Consider the following 21,850-nt stretch of genomic DNA (forward strand, 5'->3'; position numbering starts at 1 on the left):
TCAGTAAGATTGTAGACAGCTCATTCAGTCAGTAAGATGGTAGACAGCCCATTCAGTCAGTAAGATGGTAGACATCCCATTCTGTCAGCAAGATGGTAGACAGCCCATTCTGTCAGCAAGATGGTAGACAGCCCATTCTGTCAGCAAGATGGTAGACAGCCCATTCTGTCAGCAAGATGGTAGACAGCCCATTCTGTCAGTAAGATGGTAGACAGCCCATTCAGTCAGTAAGATGGTAGACAGACCATTCAGTCAGTAAGATGGTGGACAGCCCATTCATTCAGTAAGATGGTAGACAGCCCATTCATTCAGTAAGATGGTAGACAGCCCATTCAGTCAGCAAGATGGTAGCCAGTCAGGTAGGTGATGCAGCAATACCTCTGGCTCTGCTTCATGTGGATTAGCTGCCCTCTGCTGGTAAAATGTAAGAACTACAATAGTATATTCCTGGTGCGGTCTGTCTGAATGGAGCAGTGCTCTAGTCCTGGGCCCAGTTTTTCCAAAGCTATCTATCTGGATTTATCCTATCGGATAGGATTAAGTACATATAAATATTATGAATCGAACAAATGAATAATTCACTTGAATGGGGACCGTTCTGTTGGGCTCCCGAGTGGCACAGCGGTCTAAGGCACTGCATCTCAGTGCTAGAGGCGTCACTACAGACACCCTGGTTCGATTCCAGGCTGTATCACAACCGTCCGTGATTGGGAGTCCCATAGGGAGGTGCACATTTGGCCCAACGCCGTCCGGGTTTGGCCGGTGTAGACAGTCATTGCAAATACGAATTTGTTCTTATTAACTGACTTGCCTCATTAAATAAAGGACAAAATAAATCTATAATATTAGTTTTCGCCCTCGCGCTACACACCTGATTCCACTAATTGGCTCATCCTACCTATTGGTTCCCCAGGACCATGACTAAGAAACACTGGAACAGAGTGTTGATTGGACCTGAAATATATTCCTGACAGACAACCCTAAAGTCCCAGCCAACCCAACACGCTGGGTTTGATCCCTCCAACCAACCATAACTGAAAAGATCAAGGACATTTTATTAGTCGTAAGAATTTAGAGTGTTTTTAGAACTGGGAATTTTATTTTCATTTAATTTATTTTACTATTTAACTAGGCAAGTCAGTTAAGAACAAATTCTTATTTTCAGTGACAGCCTGTTCAGGGGCAGAACGACAGATTTGTACCTTGTCAGCTCGGGGATTTGAACTTGCAACCTTCCGGTTGGCTACTAGGCTACCCTGCCACCCAATCAGTCTCCATTTCCTCATTAGGTCCAATGATCAGTGTCTTCACAATGTATTCAGACCCCTTGACTTTCTCCACATTTTGTTGTGTTTCAGCCTGAATTTTAAAATAGATTAAATTGAGATGTTTTGTGTCACTGGCCTACACACAATACCCCAGAATGTCAAAGTGGAATTATGTTTTTTGAATTATTTTACGAATGAATTTGAAAGGAAACGCTGAAATGTCTTGAGTCAATAAGTATTTAACCCTTTTGTTATGCCAAGTGTATATAACTTCAGTAGTAAAAAGTTGCTTAACAAGACACATAATAAGTTGCATGGACTCACTCTGTCTGCAGTAATAGTGTTTAACATGATTTTTGAATAACTACCTAACCTCTGTAATCCACACATACAATTATCTGTAAGGTCCCTCAGTCGAGCCGTGAATTTCAAATACAGATTCAACCCCAAAGACCAGGGAGGTTTTCCATTGCCTCGCAAAGAAGGGCTCCTATTGGTAGATGGGTGAAAAGAAAAGCAGACATTAAATATCCCTTTTTATTTTGATTTAATTTCCCCTTTATTTAACCAGGTAGGCTAGTTGAGAACACATTTATTTAACCAGGTAGGCTAGTTGAGAACACATTTATTTAACCAGGTAGGCTAGTTGAGAACACATTTATTTAACCAGGTAGGCTAGTTGAGAACACCTTTATTTAACCAGGTGGGCAAGTTGAGAACACCTTTATTTAACCAGGTAGGCTAGTTGAGAACACCTTTATTTAACCAGGTAGGCTAGTTGAGAACACCTTTATTTAACCAGGTAGGCTAGTTGAGAACACCTTTATTTAACCAGGTAGGCTAGTTGAGAACACCTTTATTTAACCAGGTAGGCTAGTTGAGAACACCTTTATTTAACCAGGTAGGCTAGTTGAGAACACATTTATTTAACCAGGTAGGCCAGTTGAGAACACCTTTATTTAACCAGGTAGGCTAGTTGAGAACACCTTTATTTAACCAGGTAGGCCAGTTGAGAACACCTTTATTTAACCAGGTAGGCTAGTTGAGAACACCTTTATTTAACCAGGTAGGCTAGTTGAGAACACATTTATTTAACCAGGTAGGCCAGTTGAGAACACCTTTATTTAACCAGGTAGGCTAGTTGAGAACACCTTTATTTAACCAGGTAGGCCAGTTGAGAACACCTTTATTTAACCAGGTAGGCTAGTTGAGAACACCTTTATTTAACCAGGTAGGCTAGTTGAGAACACCTTTATTTAACCAGGTAGGCTAGTTGAGAACACCTTTATTTAACCAGGTAGGCTAGTTGAGAACACCTTTATTTAACCAGGTAGGCCAGTTGAGAACACCTTTATTTAACCAGGTAGGCCAGTTGAGAACACCTTTATTTAACCAGGTAGGCCAGTTGAGAACACCTTTATTTAACCAGGTAGGCCAGTTGAGAACACCTTTATTTAACCAGGTAGGCCAGTTGAGAACACCTTTATTTAACCAGGTAGGCTAGTTGAGAACACCTTTATTTAACCAGGTAGGCTAGTTGAGAACACCTTTATTTAACCAGGTAGGCAAGTTGAGAACAAGTTCTCATTTACAATTGCGACCTGGCCAAGATAAAGCAAAGCAGTTCGACACATACAACAACAACAGAGTTACACATGGAGTAAAACAAACACAGTCAATAATACAGTAGAAACAAGTCTATATACGATGTGAGCAAATGAGGTGAGATAAGGAAGGTAAATGCAAAAAAAAGGCCATGGTGGCAAAGTAAATACAATATAGCAAGTAAAACACTGGAATGGTAGATTTGCAGTGGAAGAATGTGCAAAGTAGAAATACTGGGGTGCAAAGGAGCAAAATATATAAATACAGTAGGGGAAGAGGTAGTTGTTTGGGCTAAATTATAGATGGGCTATGTACAGGTGCAGTAATCTGTGAGCTGCTCTGACAGTTGGTGCTTAAAGCTAGTGAGGGAGATAAGTGTTTCCAGTTTCAGAGATTTTTGTAGTTCATTCCAGTCATTGGCAGCAGAGAACTGGAAGGAGAGGCGGCCAAAGAAAGAATTGGTTTTGGGGGTGACCAGGGAGATATACCTGCTGGAGAGCGTGCTGCTATGGTCACCAGTGAGCTGAGATAAGGGGGACTTTACCTAGCAGGGTCTTGTAAATGACCTGGAGCCAGTGGGTTTGGCGACGAGTATGAAGCGAGGGCCAGCCAATGAGAGCGTACAGGTCGCAATGGTGGGTAGTATATGGGGCTTTGGTGACAAAACGGATGGCACTGTGACAGACTGCATCCAATTTATTGAGTAGGGTATTGGAGGCTATTTTGTAAATGACATCGCCGAAGTCAAGGATTTGAGCATGGTGAAGTTATTAATTACACTTTGGATGGTGTAAGAACAAAAACCTAAAACACAAGGCCAAATCTACACAGGAGTTTCTTACCAAGACGACGACATTGAATGTTCCTGAGTGGCCAAGTTACAGTTTCCTCTAAAATCGGCTTGAAAATCTATGGCAAGACATGAAAATGGCTGTCAAGCAATGATCAACAACCAACTTGACAAAGCTTGAAGACTTTTAAAAATAATAATGTGCAAATATTGTACAATCCAGGTGTGGAAAGCTCTTAGAGACTCACCCAGAAACACCCAGGTGTGGAAAGCTCTTAGAGACTCACCCAGAAAGACTCACAGCTGTTATCGCTGGGTGATTCTAACATGTATTGACTGAGGGGGTTTAAATACTAATGTAATTTAGATAGTTATGTATATCATTTTCAATACATTTGCAATACAATACATTTGTTCTAACTCTCTTGTCTTGTTCTAAACGTAGAGCTTTGGGTCGTACCATTTTGGGGAGTTTGATCTGAATGCGGTCCAGATTTCCCAGAGGTATTCTATCGACTGCACCGGTTTCTACACCTCCGCTGGCCTTCTGAACTTCTCCTGACCACCTCTCCCCTGAACGTTCACTCAGGTGAGAGAGAGAGAGAGAGAGAACAGTGGTTTTTACATTGATTACCTTTACTGTAAATTGTTGTACATTTTAAGTGTCCATTTTTCAGTAATTTGAACTTTTTTTGACAGTTTAACAGACGAGGTAAATCTCAGCAATTATGGTAAATTTCCTCAAAAATCAGAAGTGTAAATCCCTCTTCAGGCAGGACATCAAAGCACTCTACTGTTGGCCAGCAGAGGGCTCTATCGGGCTTTATTATAGTGTGGGGGAGGCAGGGAGCATTCTCCCGTCTGTGTGTGTGTGTGTGTGTGTGTGATGGTGTGTGTGTGCAGGCATTTTGAGGGGCAGTGACACTGTTGTCTGTCACTCCCCTGTCAGTGCTGTTGTCTGTCCCCCCCTGTCAGTGCTGTTGTCTGTCCCCCCCTGTCAGTGCTGTTGTCTGTAAGTGCTGTTGTCTGTCACCCCCCTGTCAGTGCTGTTGTCTGTCCCCCCCCTGTCAGTGCTGTTGTCTGTCACTCCTCTGTCAGTGCTGTTGTCTGTCACTCCTCTGTCAGTGCTGTTGTCTGTCAGTGCTGTTGTCTGCCCCCCTGTCTTGCCCTTGTCTGTTTGTCTGTACTGCTGTCACAGTCTGCTCAGCTCAGCTACATTCACTTCCTCCTGTCCTGCCCTCAGAGAGATGTCCTGCTGTCACAGTCTGCTCAGCTCAACTACATTCACTTCTCCCTGTCCTGCCCTCAGAGAGATGTCCTACTGTCACAGTCTGCTCAGCTACATTCACTTCCTCCTGTCCTGCCCTCAGAGAGATGTCCTACTGTCACAGTCTGCTCAGCTACATTCACTTCCCCCTGTCCTGCCCTCAGAGAGATGTCCTACTGTCACAGTCTGCTCAGCTACATTCACTTCCCCCTGTCCTGCCCTCAGAGAGATGTCCTGCTGTCACAGTCTGCTCAGCTACATTCACTTCCTCCTGTCCTGCCCTCAGAGAGATGTCCTGCTGTCACAGTCAGCTCAGCTACATTCACTTCCTCCTGTCCTGCCCTCAGAGAGATGTCCTACTGTCACAGTCTGCTCAGCTACATTCACTTCCCCCTGTCCTGCCCTCAGAGAGATGTCCTGCTGTCACAGTCTGCTCAGCTACATTCACTTCCTCCTGTCCTGCCCTCAGAGAGATGTCCTACTGTCACAGTCTGCTCAGCTACATTCACTTCCTCCTGTCCTGCCCTCAGAGAGATGTTCTGATGTCACAGTCTGCTCAGCTACATTCACTTCCTCCTGTCCTGCCCTCAGAGAGATGTCCTGCTGTCACAGTCTGCTCAGCTACATTCACTTCCTCCTGTCCTGCCCTCAGAGAGATGTCCTGCTGTCACAGTCTGCTCAGCTACATTCACTTCCTCCTGTCCTGCCCTCAGAGAGATGTTCTGCTGTCACAGTCTGCTCAGCTCAGCTACATTCACTTCCTCCTGTCCTGCCCTCAGAGAGATGTTCTGCTGTCACAGTCTGCTCAGCTACATTCACTTCCTCCTGTCCTGCCCTCAGAGAGATGTCCTGCTGTCACAGTCTGCTCAGCTACATTCACTTCCCCCTGTCCTGCCCTCAGAGAGATGTTCTGATGTCACAGTCAGCTCAGCTACATTCACTTCCTCCTGTCCTGCCCTCAGAGAGATGTCCTGCTGTCACAGTCTGCTCAGCTACATTCACTTCCTCCTGTCCTGCCCTCAGAGAGATGTCCTGATGTCACAGTCTGCTCAGCTACATTCACTTCCTCCTGTCCTGCCCTCAGAGAGATGTCCTGCTGTCACAGTCTGCTCAGCTACATTCACTTCCCCCTGTCCTGCCCTCAGAGAGATGTCCTACTGTCACAGTCTGCTCAGCTACATTCACTTCCTCCTGTCCTGCCCTCAGAGAGATGTCCTGCTGTCACAGTCTGCTCAGCTCAGCTACATTCACTTCCTCCTGTCCTGCCCTCAGAGAGATGTCCTGCTGTCACAGTCTGCTCAGCTACATTCACTTCCTCCTGTCCTGCCCTGAGAGAGATGTCCTGCTGTCACAGTCTGCTCAGCTCAGCTACATTCACTTCCCCCTGTCCTGCCCTCAGAGAGATGTCCTGCTGTCACAGTCTGCTCAGCTCAGCTACATTCACTTCCTCCTGTCCTGCCCTCAGAGAGATGTCCTGCTGTCACAGTCTGCTCAGCTCAGCTACATTCACTTCCCCCTGTCCTGCCCTCAGAGAGATGTCCTGCTGTCACAGTCTGCTCAGCTCAGCTACATTCACTTCCTCCTGTCCTGCCCTCAGAGAGATGTTCTGATGTCACAGTCTGCTCAGCTACATTCACTTCCTCCTGTCCTGCCCTCAGAGAGATGTTCTGCTGTCACAGTCTGCTCAGCTACATTCACTTCCTCCTGTCCTGCCCTCAGAGAGATGTCCTGCTGTCACAGTCTGCTCAGCTACATTCACTTCCTCCTGTCCTGCCCTCAGAGAGATGTCCTGCTGTCACAGTCTGCTCAGCTCAGCTACATTCACTTCCTCCTGTCCTGCCCTCAGAGAGATGTCCTACTGTCACAGTCTGCTCAGCTCAGCTACATTCACTTCCCCCTGTCCTGCCCTCAGAGAGATGTCCTGCTGTCACAGTCTGCTCAGCTCAGCTACATTCACTTCCTGCTGTCCTGCCCTCAGAGAGATGTCCTACTGTCACAGTCTGCTCAGCTACATTCACTTCCTCCTGTCCTGCCCTCAGAGAGATGTCCTACTGTCACAGTCTGCTCAGCTACATTCACTTCCCCCTGTCCTGCCCTCAGAGAGATGTCCTGCTGTCACAGTCTGCTCAGCTACATTCACTTCCCCCTGTCCTGCCCTCAGAGAGATGTCCTGCTGTCACAGTCTGCTCAGCTACATTCACTTCCTCCTGTCCTGCCCTCAGAGAGATGTTCTGCTGTCACAGTCTGCTCAGCTACATTCACTTCCCCCTGTCCTGCCCTCAGAGAGATGTCCTGCTGTCACAGTCTGCTCAGCTACATTCACTTCCTCCTGTCCTGCCCTCAGAGAGATGTCCTGCTGTCACAGTCTGCTCAGCTCAGCTACATTCACTTCCCCCTGTCCTGCCCTCAGAGAGATGTCCTGCTGTCACAGTCTGCTCAGCTACATTCACTTCCTCCTGTCCTGCCCTCAGAGAGATGTCCTGCTGTAACAGTCTGCTCAGCTACATTCACTTCCTCCTGTCCTGCCCTCAGAGAGATGTCCTACTGTCACAGTCTGCTCAGCTACATTCACTTCCTCCTGTCCTGCCCTCAGAGAGATGTTCTGATGTCACAGTCTGCTCAGCTACATTCACTTCCCCCTGTCCTGCCCTCAGAGAGATGTCCTGCTGTCACAGTCTGCTCAGCTCAGCTACATTCACTTCCTCCTGTCCTGCCCTCAGAGAGATGTCCTGCTGTCACAGTCTGCTCAGCTACATTCACTTCCTCCTGTCCTGCCCTCAGAGAGATGTCCTGCTGTCACAGTCTGCTCAGCTACATTCACTTCCCCCTGTCCTGCCCTCAGAGAGATGTCCTGCTGTCACAGTCTGCTCAGCTACATTCACTTCCTCCTGTCCTGCCCTCAGAGAGATGTCCTGCTGTCACAGTCTGCTCAGCTACATTCACTTCCTCCTGTCCTGCCCTCAGAGAGATGTCCTGCTGTCACAGTCTGCTCAGCTACATTCACTTCCTCCTGTCCTGCCCTCAGAGAGATGTCCTGCTGTCACAGTCTGCTCAGCTACATTCACTTCCTCCTGTCCTGCCCTCAGAGAGATGTCCTGCTGTCACAGTCTGCTCAGCTACATTCACTTCCTCCTGTCCTGCCCTCAGAGAGATGTTCTGCTGTCACATTCTGCTCAGCTACATTCACTTCCTCCTGTCCTGCCCTCAGAGAGATGTCCTGCTGTCACAGTCTGCTCAGCTCAGCTACATTCACTTCCTCCTGTCCTGCCCTCAGAGAGATGTCCTGCTGTCACAGTCTGCTCAGCTACATTCACTTCCTCCTGTCCTGCCCTCAGAGAGATGTCCTGCTGTCACAGTCTGCTCAGCTACATTCACTTCCCCCTGTCCTGCCCTCAGAGAGATGTCCTGCTGTCACAGTCTGCTCAGCTCAGCTACATTCACTTCCCCCTGTCCTGCCCTCAGAGAGATGTCCTGCTGTCACAGTCTGCTCAGCTACATTCACTTCCTCCTGTCCTGCCCTCAGAGAGATGTCCTGCTGTCACAGTCTGCTCAGCTACATTCACTTCCCCCTGTCCTGCCCTCAGAGAGATGTCCTGCTGTCACAGTCTGCTCAGCTCAACTACATTCACTTCCCCCTGTCCTGCCCTCAGAGAGATGTCCTGCTGTCACAGTCTGCTCAGCTACATTCACTTCCCCCTGTCCTGCCCTCAGAGAGATGTCCTGCTGTCACAGTCTGCTCAGCTACATTCACTTCCTCCTGTCCTGCCCTCAGAGAGATGTCCTGCTGTCACAGTCTGCTCAGCTACATTCACTTCCCCCTGTCCTGCCCTCAGAGAGATGTCCTGCTGTCACAGTCTGCTCAGCTACATTCACTTCCTCCTGTCCTGCCCTCAGAGAGATGTCCTACTGTCACAGTCTGCTCAGCTACATTCACTTCCTCCTGTCCTGCCCTCAGAGAGATGTCCTGCTGTCACAGTCTGCTCAGCTACATTCACTTCCCCCTGTCCTGCCCTCAGAGAGATGTCCTGCTGTCACAGTCTGCTCAGCTACATTCACTTCCTCCTGTCCTGCCCTCAGAGAGATGTCCTGCTGTCACAGTCTGCTCAGCTACATTCACTTCCCCCTGTCCTGCCCTCAGAGAGATGTCCTGCTGTCACAGTCTGCTCAGCTACATTCACTTCCTCCTGTCCTGCCCTCAGAGAGATGTCCTGCTGTCACAGTCTGCTCAGCTCAGCTACATTCACTTCCTCCTGTCCTGCCCTCATAGAGATGTTCTGATGTCACAGTCTGCTCAGCTACATTCACTTCCTCCTGTCCTGCCCTCAGAGAGATGTCCTGCTGTCACAGTCTGCTCAGCTACATTCACTTCCTCCTGTCCTGCCCTCAGAGAGATGTCCTGCTGTCACAGTCTGCTCAGCTACATTCACTTCCTCCTGTCCTGCCCTCAGAGAGATGTCCTGCTGTCACAGTCTGCTCAGCTCAGCTACATTCACTTCCTCCTGTCCTGCCCTCAGAGAGATGTTCTGCTGTCACAGTCTGCTCAGCTACATTCACTTCCTCCTGTCCTGCCCTCAGAGAGATGTTCTGCTGTCACAGTCTGCTCAGCTACATTCACTTCCTCCTGTCCTGCCCTCAGAGAGATGTCCTGCTGTCACAGTCTGCTCAGCTACATTCACTTCCTCCCGTCCTGCCTTCAGAGAGATGTCCTGCTGTCACAGTCTGCTCAGCTACATTCACTTCCTCCTGTCCTGCCCTCAGAGAGATGTCCTGCTGTCACAGTCTGCTCAGCTCAGCTACATTCACTTCCTCCTGTCCTGCCCTCAGAGAGATGTCCTGCTGTCACAGTCTGCTCAGCTACATTCACTTCCTCCTGTCCTGCCCTCAGAGAGATGTCCTGCTGTCACAGTCTGCTCAGCTACATTCACTTCCTCCTGTCCTGCCCTCAGAGAGATGTCCTGCTGTCACAGTCTGCTCAGCTACATTCACTTCCTCCTGTCCTGCCCTCAGAGAGATGTCCTGCTGTCACAGTCTGCTCAGCTACATTCACTTCCTCCTGTCCTGCCCTCAGAGAGATGTCCTGCTGTCACAGTCTGCTCAGCTACATTCACTTCCCCCTGTCCTGCCCTCAGAGAGATGTCCTGCTGTCACAGTCTGCTCAGCTACATTCACTTCCTCCTGTCCTGCCCTCAGAGAGATGTTCTGATGTCACAGTCTGCTCAGCTACATTCACTTCCTCCTGTCCTGCCCTCAGAGAGATGTCCTGCTGTCACAGTCTGCTCAGCTCAGCTACATTCACTTCCTCCTGTCCTGCCCTCAGAGAGATGTCCTGCTGTCACAGTCTGCTCAGCTACATTCACTTCCTCCTGTCCTGCCCTCAGAGAGATGTCCTGCTGTCACAGTCTGCTCAGCTACATTCACTTCCTCCTGTCCTGCCCTCAGAGAGATGTCCTGCTGTCACAGTCTGCTCAGCTACATTCACTTCCTCCTGTCCTGCCCTCAGAGAGATGTCCTGCTGTCACAGTCTGCTCAGCTACATTCACTTCCTCCTGTCCTGCCCTCAGAGAGATGTCCTGCTGTCACAGTCTGCTCAGCTACATTCACTTCCCCCTGTCCTGCCCTCAGAGAGATGTCCTGCTGTCACAGTCTGCTCAGCTCAGCTACATTCACTTCCCCCTGTCCTGCCCTCAGAGAGATGTCCTGCTGTCACAGTCTGCTCAGCTACATTCACTTCCTCCTGTCCTGCCCTCAGAGAGATGTCCTGCTGTCACAGTCTGCTCAGCTACATTCACTTCCCCCTGTCCTGCCCTCAGAGAGATGTCCTGCTGTCACAGTCTGCTCAGCTCAACTACATTCACTTCCCCCTGTCCTGCCCTCAGAGAGATGTCCTGCTGTCACAGTCTGCTCAGCTACATTCACTTCCCCCTGTCCTGCCCTCAGAGAGATGTCCTGCTGTCACAGTCTGCTCAGCTACATTCACTTCCTCCTGTCCTGCCCTCAGAGAGATGTCCTGCTGTCACAGTCTGCTCAGCTACATTCACTTCCCCCTGTCCTGCCCTCAGAGAGATGTCCTGCTGTCACAGTCTGCTCAGCTACATTCACTTCCTCCTGTCCTGCCCTCAGAGAGATGTCCTACTGTCACAGTCTGCTCAGCTACATTCACTTCCTCCTGTCCTGCCCTCAGAGAGATGTCCTGCTGTCACAGTCTGCTCAGCTACATTCACTTCCCCCTGTCCTGCCCTCAGAGAGATGTCCTGCTGTCACAGTCTGCTCAGCTACATTCACTTCCTCCTGTCCTGCCCTCAGAGAGATGTCCTGCTGTCACAGTCTGCTCAGCTACATTCACTTCCCCCTGTCCTGCCCTCAGAGAGATGTCCTGCTGTCACAGTCTGCTCAGCTACATTCACTTCCTCCTGTCCTGCCCTCAGAGAGATGTCCTGCTGTCACAGTCTGCTCAGCTCAGCTACATTCACTTCCTCCTGTCCTGCCCTCATAGAGATGTTCTGATGTCACAGTCTGCTCAGCTACATTCACTTCCTCCTGTCCTGCCCTCAGAGAGATGTCCTGCTGTCACAGTCTGCTCAGCTACATTCACTTCCTCCTGTCCTGCCCTCAGAGAGATGTCCTGCTGTCACAGTCTGCTCAGCTACATTCACTTCCTCCTGTCCTGCCCTCAGAGAGATGTCCTGCTGTCACAGTCTGCTCAGCTCAGCTACATTCACTTCCTCCTGTCCTGCCCTCAGAGAGATGTTCTGCTGTCACAGTCTGCTCAGCTACATTCACTTCCTCCTGTCCTGCCCTCAGAGAGATGTTCTGCTGTCACAGTCTGCTCAGCTACATTCACTTCCTCCTGTCCTGCCCTCAGAGAGATGTCCTGCTGTCACAGTCTGCTCAGCTACATTCACTTCCTCCCGTCCTGCCTTCAGAGAGATGTCCTGCTGTCACAGTCTGCTCAGCTACATTCACTTCCTCCTGTCCTGCCCTCAGAGAGATGTCCTGCTGTCACAGTCTGCTCAGCTCAGCTACATTCACTTCCTCCTGTCCTGCCCTCAGAGAGATGTCCTGCTGTCACAGTCTGCTCAGCTACATTCACTTCCTCCTGTCCTGCCCTCAGAGAGATGTCCTGCTGTCACAGTCTGCTCAGCTACATTCACTTCCTCCTGTCCTGCCCTCAGAGAGATGTCCTGCTGTCACAGTCTGCTCAGCTACATTCACTTCCTCCTGTCCTGCCCTCAGAGAGATGTCCTGCTGTCACAGTCTGCTCAGCTACATTCACTTCCTCCTGTCCTGCCCTCAGAGAGATGTCCTGCTGTCACAGTCTGCTCAGCTACATTCACTTCCCCCTGTCCTGCCCTCAGAGAGATGTCCTGCTGTCACAGTCTGCTCAGCTCAACTACATTCACTTCCCCCTGTCCTGCCCTCAGAGAGATGTCCTGCTGTCACAGTCTGCTCAGCTACATTCACTTCCCCCTGTCCTGCCCTCAGAGAGATGTCCTGCTGTCACAGTCTGCTCAGCTACATTCACTTCCTCCTGTCCTGCCCTCAGAGAGATGTCCTGCTGTCACAGTCTGCTCAGCTACATTCACTTCCCCCTGTCCTGCCCTCAGAGAGATGTCCTGCTGTCACAGTCTGCTCAGCTACATTCACTTCCTCCTGTCCTGCCCTCAGAGAGATGTCCTACTGTCACAGTCTGCTCAGCTACATTCACTTCCTCCTGTCCTGCCCTCAGAGAGATGTCCTGCTGTCACAGTCTGCTCAGCTACATTCACTTCCCCCTGTCCTGCCCTCAGAGAGATGTCCTGCTGTCACAGTCTGCTCAGCTACATTCACTTCCTCCTGTCCTGCCCTCAGAGAGATGTCCTGCTGTCACAGTCTGCTCAGCTACATTCACTTCCCCCTGTCCTGCCCTCAGAGAGATGTCCTGCTGTCACAGTCTGCTCAGCTACATTCACTTCCTCCTGTCCTGCCCTCAGAGAGATGTCCTGCTGTCACAGTCTGCTCAGCTCAGCTACATTCACTTCCTCCTGTCCTGCCCTCATAGAGATGTTCTGATGTCACAGTCTGCTCAGCTACATTCACTTCCTCCTGTCCTGCCCTCAGAGAGATGTCCTGCTGTCACAGTCTGCTCAGCTACATTCACTTCCTCCTGTCCTGCCCTCAGAGAGATGTCCTGCTGTCACAGTCTGCTCAGCTCAGCTACATTCACTTCCTCCTGTCCTGCCCTCAGAGAGATGTCCTACTGTCACAGTCTGCTCAGCTACATTCACTTCCCCCTGTCCTGCCCTCAGAGAGATGTCCTGCTGTCACAGTCTGCTCAGCTACATTCACTTCCCCCTGTCCTGCCCTCAGAGAGATGTTCTGATGTCACAGTCTGCTCAGCTACATTCACTTCCTCCTGTCCTGCCCTCAGAGAGATGTCCTGCTGTCACAGTCTGCTCAGCTCAGCTACATTCACTTCCTCCTGTCCTGCCCTCAGAGAGATGTTCTGCTGTCACAGTCTGCTCAGCTACATTCACTTCCTCCTGTCCTGCCCTCAGAGAGATGTTCTGCTGTCACAGTCTGCTCAGCTACATTCACTTCCTCCTGTCCTGCCCTCAGAGAGATGTCCTGCTGTCACAGTCTGCTCAGCTACATTCACTTCCTCCCGTCCTGCCTTCAGAGAGATGTCCTGCTGTCACAGTCTGCTCAGCTACATTCACTTCCTCCTGTCCTGCCCTCAGAGAGATGTCCTGCTGTCACAGTCTGCTCAGCTCAGCTACATTCACTTCCTCCTGTCCTGCCCTCAGAGAGATGTCCTGCTGTCACAGTCTGCTCAGCTACATTCACTTCCTCCTGTCCTGCCCTCAGAGAGATGTCCTGCTGTCACAGTCTGCTCAGCTACATTCACTTCCTCCTGTCCTGCCCTCAGAGAGATGTCCTGCTGTCACAGTCTGCTCAGCTACATTCACTTCCTCCTGTCCTGCCCTCAGAGAGATGTCCTGCTGTCACAGTCTGCTCAGCTACATTCACTTCCTCCTGTCCTGCCCTCAGAGAGATGTCCTGCTGTCACAGTCTGCTCAGCTACATTCACTTCCCCCTGTCCTGCCCTCAGAGAGATGTCCTGCTGTCACAGTCTGCTCAGCTACATTCACTTCCTCCTGTCCTGCCCTCAGAGAGATGTTCTGATGTCACAGTCTGCTCAGCTACATTCACTTCCTCCTGTCCTGCCCTCAGAGAGATGTCCTGCTGTCACAGTCTGCTCAGCTCAGCTACATTCACTTCCTCCTGTCCTGCCCTCAGAGAGATGTCCTGCTGTCACAGTCTGCTCAGCTACATTCACTTCCTCCTGTCCTGCCCTCAGAGAGATGTCCTGCTGTCACAGTCTGCTCAGCTACATTCACTTCCTCCTGTCCTGCCCTCAGAGAGATGTCCTGCTGTCACAGTCTGCTCAGCTACATTCACTTCCTCCTGTCCTGCCCTCAGAGAGATGTCCTGCTGTCACAGTCTGCTCAGCTACATTCACTTCCCCCTGTCCTGCCCTCAGAGAGATGTCCTGATGTCACAGTCTGCTCAGCTACATTCACTTCCTCCTGTCCTGCCCTCAGAGAGATGTCCTGCTGTCACAGTCTGCTCAGCTACATTCACTTCCCCCTGTCCTGCCCTCAGAGAGATGTCCTGCTGTCACAGTCTGCTCAGCTCAGCTACATTCACTTCCCCCTGTCCTGCCCTCAGAGAGATGTCCTGCTGTCACAGTCTGCTCAGCTACATTCACTTCCTCCTGTCCTGCCCTCAGAGAGATGTCCTGCTGTCACAGTCTGCTCAGCTACATTCACTTCCTCCTGTCCTGCCCTCAGAGAGATGTCCTGCTGTCTCAGTCTGCTCAGCTACATTCACTTCCTCCTGTCCTGCCCTCAGAGAGATGTCCTGCTGTCACAGTCTGCTCAGCTACATTCACTTCCTCCTGTCCTGCCCTCATAGAGATGTTCTGATGTCACAGTCTGCTCAGCTACATTCACTTCCCCCAGTCCTGCCCTCAGAGAGATGTCCTGCTGTCACAGTCTGCTCAGCTACATTCACTTCCTCCTGTCCTGCCCTCAGAGAGATGTCCTACTGTCACAGTCTGCTCAGCTACATTCACTTCCCCCTGTCCTGCCCTCAGAGAGATGTCCTGCTGTCACAGTCTGCTCAGCTACATTCACTTCCCCCTGTCCTGCCCTCAGAGAGATGTCCTGCTGTCACAGTCTGCTCAGCTCAGCTACATTCACTTCCTCCTGTCCTGCCCTCATAGAGATGTTCTGATGTCACAGTCTGCTCAGCTACATTCACTTCCTCCTGTCCTGCCCTCAGAGAGATGTCTTGCTGTCACAGTCTGCTCAGCTACATTCACTTCCTCCTGTCCTGCCCTCAGAGAGATGTCCTGCTGTCACAGTCTGCTCAGCTCAGCTACATTCACTTCCTCCTGTCCTGCCCTCAGAGAGATGTCCTGCTGTCACAGTCTGCTCAGCTACATTCACTTCCCCCTGTCCTGCCCTCAGAGAGATGTCCTGCTGTCACAGTCTGCTCAGCTACATTCACTTCCCCCTGTCCTGCCCTCAGAGAGATGTCCTGCTGTCACAGTCTGCTCAGCTACATTCACTTCCCCCTGTCCTGCCCTCAGAGAGATGTCCTGCTGTCACAGTCTGCTCATCTCAGCTACATTCACTTCCTCCTGTCCTGCCCTCAGAGAGATGTCCTGCTGTCACAGTCTGCTCAGCTACATTCACTTCCCCCTGTCCTGCCCTCAGAGAGATGTCCTGCTGTCACAGTCTGCTCAGCTACATTCACTTCCTCCTGTCCTGCCCTCAGAGAGATGTCCTGCTGTCACAGTCTGCTCAGCTACATTCACTTCCTCCTGTCCTGCCCTCAGAGAGATGTCCTGCTGTCACAGTCTGCTCAGCTACATTCACTTCCTCCTGTCCTGCCCTCAGAGAGATGTCCTGCTGTCACAGTCTGCTCAGCTCAGCTACATTCACTTCCTCCTGTCCTGCCCTCAGAGAGATGTTCTGCTGTCACAGTCTGCTCAGCTCAGCTACATTCACTTCCTCCTGTCCTGCCCTCAGAGAGATGTTCTGCTGTCACAGTCTGCTCAGCTCAGCTACATTCACTTCCTCCTGTCCTGCCCTCAGAGAGATGTCCTACTGTCACAGTCTGCTCAGCTACATTCACTTCCTCCTGTCCTGCCCTCAGAGAGATGTCCTGCTGTCACAGTCTGCTCAGCTACATTCACTTCCCCCTGTCCTGCCCTCAGAGAGATGTCCTGCTGTCACAGTCTGCTCAGCTACATTCACTTCCTCCTGTCCTGCCCTCAGAGAGATGTCCTGCTGTCACAGTCTGCTCAGCTACATTCACTTCCCCCTGTCCTGCCCTCAGAGAGATGTCCTGCTGTCACAGTCTGCTCAGCTACATTCACTTCCTCCTGTCCTGCCCTCAGAGAGATGTCCTGCTGTCACAGTCTGCTCAGCTCAGCTACATTCACTTCCTCCTGTCCTGCCCTCATAGAGATGTTCTGATGTCACAGTCTGCTCAGCTACATTCACTTCCTCCTGTCCTGCCCTCAGAGAGATGTCCTGCTGTCACAGTCTGCTCAGCTACATTCACTTCCTCCTGTCCTGCCCTCAGAGAGATGTCCTGCTGTCACAGTCTGCTCAGCTACATTCACTTCCTCCTGTCCTGCCCTCAGAGAGATGTCCTGCTGTCACAGTCTGCTCAGCTACATTCACTTCCTCCTGTCCTGCCCTCAGAGAGATGTCCTGCTGTCACAGTCTGCTCAGCTACATTCACTTCCTCCCGTCCTGCCCTCAGAGAGATGTCCTGCTGTCACAGTCTGCTCAGCTACATTCACTTCCTCCTGTCCTGCCCTCAGAGAGATGTCCTGCTGTCACAGTCTGCTCAGCTACATTCACTTCCTCCTGTCCTGCCCTCAGAGAGATGTTCTGCTGTCACAGTCTGCTCAGCTACATTCACTTCCTCCTGTCCTGCCCTCAGAGAGATGTTCTGCTGTCACAGTCTGCTCAGCTACATTCACTTCCTCCTGTCCTGCCCTCAGAGAGATGTCCTGCTGTCACAGTCTGCTCAGCTCAGCTACATTCACTTCCTCCTGTCCTGCCCTCAGAGAGATGTCCTGCTGCCCGCTGCTTGCTTGGCATGTCATGCAGGAGGGAAATATCTACCACCGAGTGCACTTGGCTAGCTCTGTCTGTCAGCTCAAAGACACTCATTACTAGGATACTGTAGCAGCTAGAACACATACACACACACACACACACACACACACACACACACACATTTGTCCTTCTTCCTGGAGTCTTGTCAACAGCAATGATTAGACAGGGTTATGTAAATGCCCCCAGCCGACCCAGCCATCCTGCCGAGCATCAGAACATTGATAGTGACACTGTGTTGTGTCTATAGAATGTATCTGTTCAACCCTCCTCCTTGGCTCCCAGAGGCCTCGGAGACAGAAGAGAAACAGTCAGAAAGTATTCAGACCCCTTTTCCCACAGATGGTTTACCTTACAGCCTTATTCTAAAATGGACTTCATTGGGTTTTTTCCCCTCGTCATTCTACACACAATACCCCATGATGACGAACCAAAAACAGGTTTTCATTCTACACACAATACCCCATGATGACGAACCAAAAACAGGTTTTTATTCTACACACAATACCCCATGATGACGAACCAAAAACAGGTTTTTATTCTACACACAATACCCCATGATGACGAACCAAAAACAGGTTTTTATTCTACACACAATACCCCATGATGACGAACCAAAAACAGGTTTTTATTCTACACACAATACCCCATGATGACGAACCAAAAACAGGTTTTTATTCTACACACAATACCCCATAATGACGAACCAAAAACAGGTTTTCATTCTACACACAATACCCCATGATGACGAACCAAAAACAGGTTTTTATTCTACACACAATACCCCATGATGACGAACCAAAAACAGGTTTTTATTCTACACACAATACCCCATGATGACGAACCAAAAACAGGTTTTCATTCTACACACAATACCCCATGATGACGAACCAAAAACAGGTTTTTATTCTACACACAATACCCCATGATGACGAACCAAAAACAGGTTTTTATTCTACACACAATACCCCATGATGACGAACCAAAAACAGGTTTTTATTCTACACACAATACCCCATAATGACGAACCAAAAACAGGTTTTTATTCTACACACAATACCCCATGATGACGAACCAAAAACAGGTTTTTATTCTACACACAATACCCCATGATGACGAACCAAAAACAGGTTTTCATTCTACACACAATACCCCATGATGACGAACCAAAAACAGGTTTTTATTCTACACACAATACCCCATGATGACGAACCAAAAACAGGTTTTTATTCTACACACAATACCCCATGATGACGAACCAAAAACAGGTTTTCATTCTACACACAATACCCCATAATGACGAACCAAAAACAGGTTTTTATTCTACACACAATACCCCATGATGACGAACCAAAAACAGGTTTTCATTCTACACACAATACCCCATGATGACGAACCAAAAACAGGTTTTTATTCTACACACAATACCCCATGATGACGAACCAAAAACAGGTTTTTATTCTACACACAATACCCCATGATGACGAACCAAAAACAGGTTTTCATTCTACACACAATACCCTATGATGACGAACCAAAAACAGGTTTTTATTCTACACACAATACCCCATGATGACGAACCAAAAACAGGTTTTTATTCTACACACAATACCCCATAATGACGAACCAAAAACAGGTTTTTATTCTACACACAATACCCCATGATGACGAACCAAAAACAGGTTTTTATTCTACACACAATACCCCATAATGACGAACCAAAAACAGGTTTTTATTCTACACACAATACCCCATGATGACGAACCAAAAACAGGTTTTCATTCTACACACAATACCCCATGATGACGAACCAAAAACAGGTTTTTATTCTACACACAATACCCCATGATGACGAACCAAAAACAGGTTTTTATTCTACACACAATACCCCATGATGACGAACCAAAAACAGGTTTTCATTCTACACACAATACCCCATAATGACGAACCAAAAACAGGTTTTTATTCTACACACAATACCCCATGATGACGAACCAAAAACAGGTTTTCATTCTACACACAATACCCCATGATGACGAACCAAAAACAGGTTTTTATTCTACACACAATACCCCATGATGACGAACCAAAAACAGGTTTTTATTCTACACACAATACCCCATAATGACGAACCAAAAACAGGTTTTTATTCTACACACAATACCCCATGATGACGAACCAAAAACAGGTTTTTAGAAATGTTTGCAATTTATTTTTTTAACACACAAAAAACAGATATCACATTTACATAAGTATTCAGACCCTTTACTCTGTACTTTATTGAAGCACCTTTGGCAGCGATTACAGCCTTGAGTCTTCTTGGGTGTGACGCTACAATCTTGGCACACCTGTATTTGGGGAGTTTCTCCCATTCTTCTCTGCAGATCCTCTCGTCTCTGTCAGGTTGGATAGGGAGTGTCGCTGCACAGTTATTTTCAGGTCTCTCCAGAGATGTTCAATCGGGTTCAAGTCCGGGCTCTGGCTGGGCCACTCAAGGACATTCAGAGACTTGTCCTGAAGCCACTCCTGCGTTGTCTTGGCTGTGTGCTTAGGGTCGTTGTCCTGTTGGAAGGTGAACCTTCGCCCCAGTCTGAGGTCCTGAGCCGCTCTGGAGCAGCTTTTCATCAAGGATCTCTCTGTACTTTGCTCCTTTCATCTTTCCCTCGATCCTGACTAGTCTCCCAGTCTTTAGGGATGGTGCCAGGTTTACTCCAGACAATATGCTTGGCATTCAGGCCAGTGAGTTCAATCTTGGTTTCATCAGACCAGAGCATCTTGTTGTCTCATGGTCTGAGAGTCCTTTAGGTGCCTTTTGACAAACTCCATGTGCTGTCATGTGCCTTTTTTTACTGAGGAGTGGCTTCCGTTTGGCCACTCTACCATAAAGGCCTGATTGGTGGACGGCTGCAGAGATGGTTGTCCTTCTGGAAGATTCTCCCATCTCCACAGAGGAACTCTGGAGCTCTGTCAAGAGTGACCATCTGCCAGCTCTAGGACGAGTCTTGGAGGTTCCAAACTTCTTCAATTTAGGAATGAAGGAGACCACTGTGTTCTAGGGGACCTTCAATGCTGCAGAAATGTTTTGGTACCCTTCCCCAGATCTGTGCCTTGTTAAAATCCTGTCTTGGAGCTCTACGGACAATTCCTTTGACCTCATGGCTTGGTTTTTGCTCTGACAGTGCTGTGGGACCTTTATATAGACAGGTGTGTGCCTTTCCAAATCATGTCCAATCAATTGAATTTACTACAGGTGGACTCCAAGTTGTGGAAACATCTCCAAGGATAATCAGCTTCATTTTGAGTCTCATAGCAAAGGGTCTGTATACCTATGTAAATAACGTATTTACATAGGGGGGGGGGTTATATATACATTTGCAAGAATTTCTAAAAACCTGTTTTCGCTTTGTCTTTATGGGGTATTGTGATGTCATTATGGGGTATTGTGATGTCATTATGGGGTATTGTGATGTCATTATGGGGTATTGTGTGTAGTTTGATGGGGAAAAAGTCAAGGGGTTTGAACACTTTCCAAATGCATTGTTTGGCCCAAATGGCACCCTATTCCCTATATAGTGCACTTCTTTTGACCAGGGCCCATAGGGTGCCATTTCGGGCCGAAGTCATGGCCTAATCAGCCACTGCCTATCTCCTGAGACTGACTGACTGACTGACTGACAGAGAGAGAGAGAATGATCTCAGTGTCATGTAGACAGACAGTAGAAAATGCCACGGTGTATTGACAAAAGCAGCAAATGACTCATCTAGTTTTAAGGCTTGTTACTGTCAGGAAGGGAGAAATGAAAACCGCAGGCTCAGGTAAACCGTCAAGAGCTTGGCTTATTCGTTCTTGGAAACATCCCATAATACCCTCCTAGTAAGTACAGGGACGGGGAAAGGGCCTGATTTGCAGGTTAATTAAATTGTTAAGGGCTGCAACACTCTTTTCTTTTGGCAGAGAGAGATGTCATTCAGGATGTGCTGGGCAAAGGTTTCCAGGAATGACTAGACCACATGTCAGGACACTGCAGAGAAGACCACAGGTCAGGACACTGCAGAGAAGACCACAGGTCAGGACACTGCAGAGAAGACCACATGTCAGGACACTGCAGAGAAGACCACATGTCAGGACACTGCAGAGAAGACCACAGGTCAGGACACTGCAGAGAAGACCACGTCAGGACACTACAGAGTAGACCACATGTCAGGACACTGCAGAGTAGACCACATGTCAGGACACTGCAGAGAAGACCAGATGTCAGGACACTGCAGAGAAGACCACATGTCAGGGCACTATAGCGTAGACCACATGTCAGGACACTGCAGAGTAGACCACATGTCAGGACACTGCAGAGAAGACCACATGTCAGTACACTGCAGAGAAGACCACATGTCAGGGCACTATAGCGTAGACCACATGTCAGGACACTGCAGAGAAGACCACATGTCAGGACACTGCAGAGAAGACCACATGTCAGGGCACTACAGCGTAGACCACATGTCAGGACACTACAGAGTAGACCACATGTCAGGGCACTACAGCGTAGACCACATGTCAGGACACTGCAGAGAAGACCACATGTCAGGAGTCAGGACACTGCAGCATAGACCACATGTCAGGACACTACAGACAGGGATACTTTGTGGATAAATCAGTTCTGTTCAGACAGGGATACTTTGTGGATAAATCAGTTCTGTTTAGACAGGGATACTTTGTGGATAAATCAGTTCTGTTTAGACAGGGATA

At 49.1% G+C, this 21,850-nt stretch overlaps 1 protein-coding gene across 5 annotated transcripts in view; it reads left to right on the forward strand.

The window, feature by feature from the left end:
* Positions 1-21,850, forward strand: part of LOC118943830 (activating signal cointegrator 1 complex subunit 1-like) — a 49,912-nt gene that overhangs the window by 18,093 nt on the left and 9,969 nt on the right. For 2 of the 5 annotated variants that reach the window (XM_036959891.1, XM_036959895.1), the window contains exon 9: positions 4,109-4,252. In XM_036959891.1, the coding sequence (XP_036815786.1) occupies positions 4,109-4,225 (117 nt within the window). In that variant the 3' untranslated portion in view covers positions 4,226-4,252. Of the gene's footprint in view, positions 1-4,108; positions 4,253-4,906; positions 4,926-4,972; positions 4,994-21,061; positions 21,255-21,850 lie in introns of those variants that run through there. The other 3 variants (XR_005039113.1, XM_036959893.1, XM_036959894.1) reach the window with 3 other exon arrangements.

Source organism: Oncorhynchus mykiss, chromosome 23 (genome assembly GCF_013265735.2).
Source record: "Oncorhynchus mykiss isolate Arlee chromosome 23, USDA_OmykA_1.1, whole genome shotgun sequence".
Classification (NCBI taxonomy): Eukaryota; Metazoa; Chordata; class Actinopteri; order Salmoniformes; family Salmonidae; genus Oncorhynchus; species Oncorhynchus mykiss.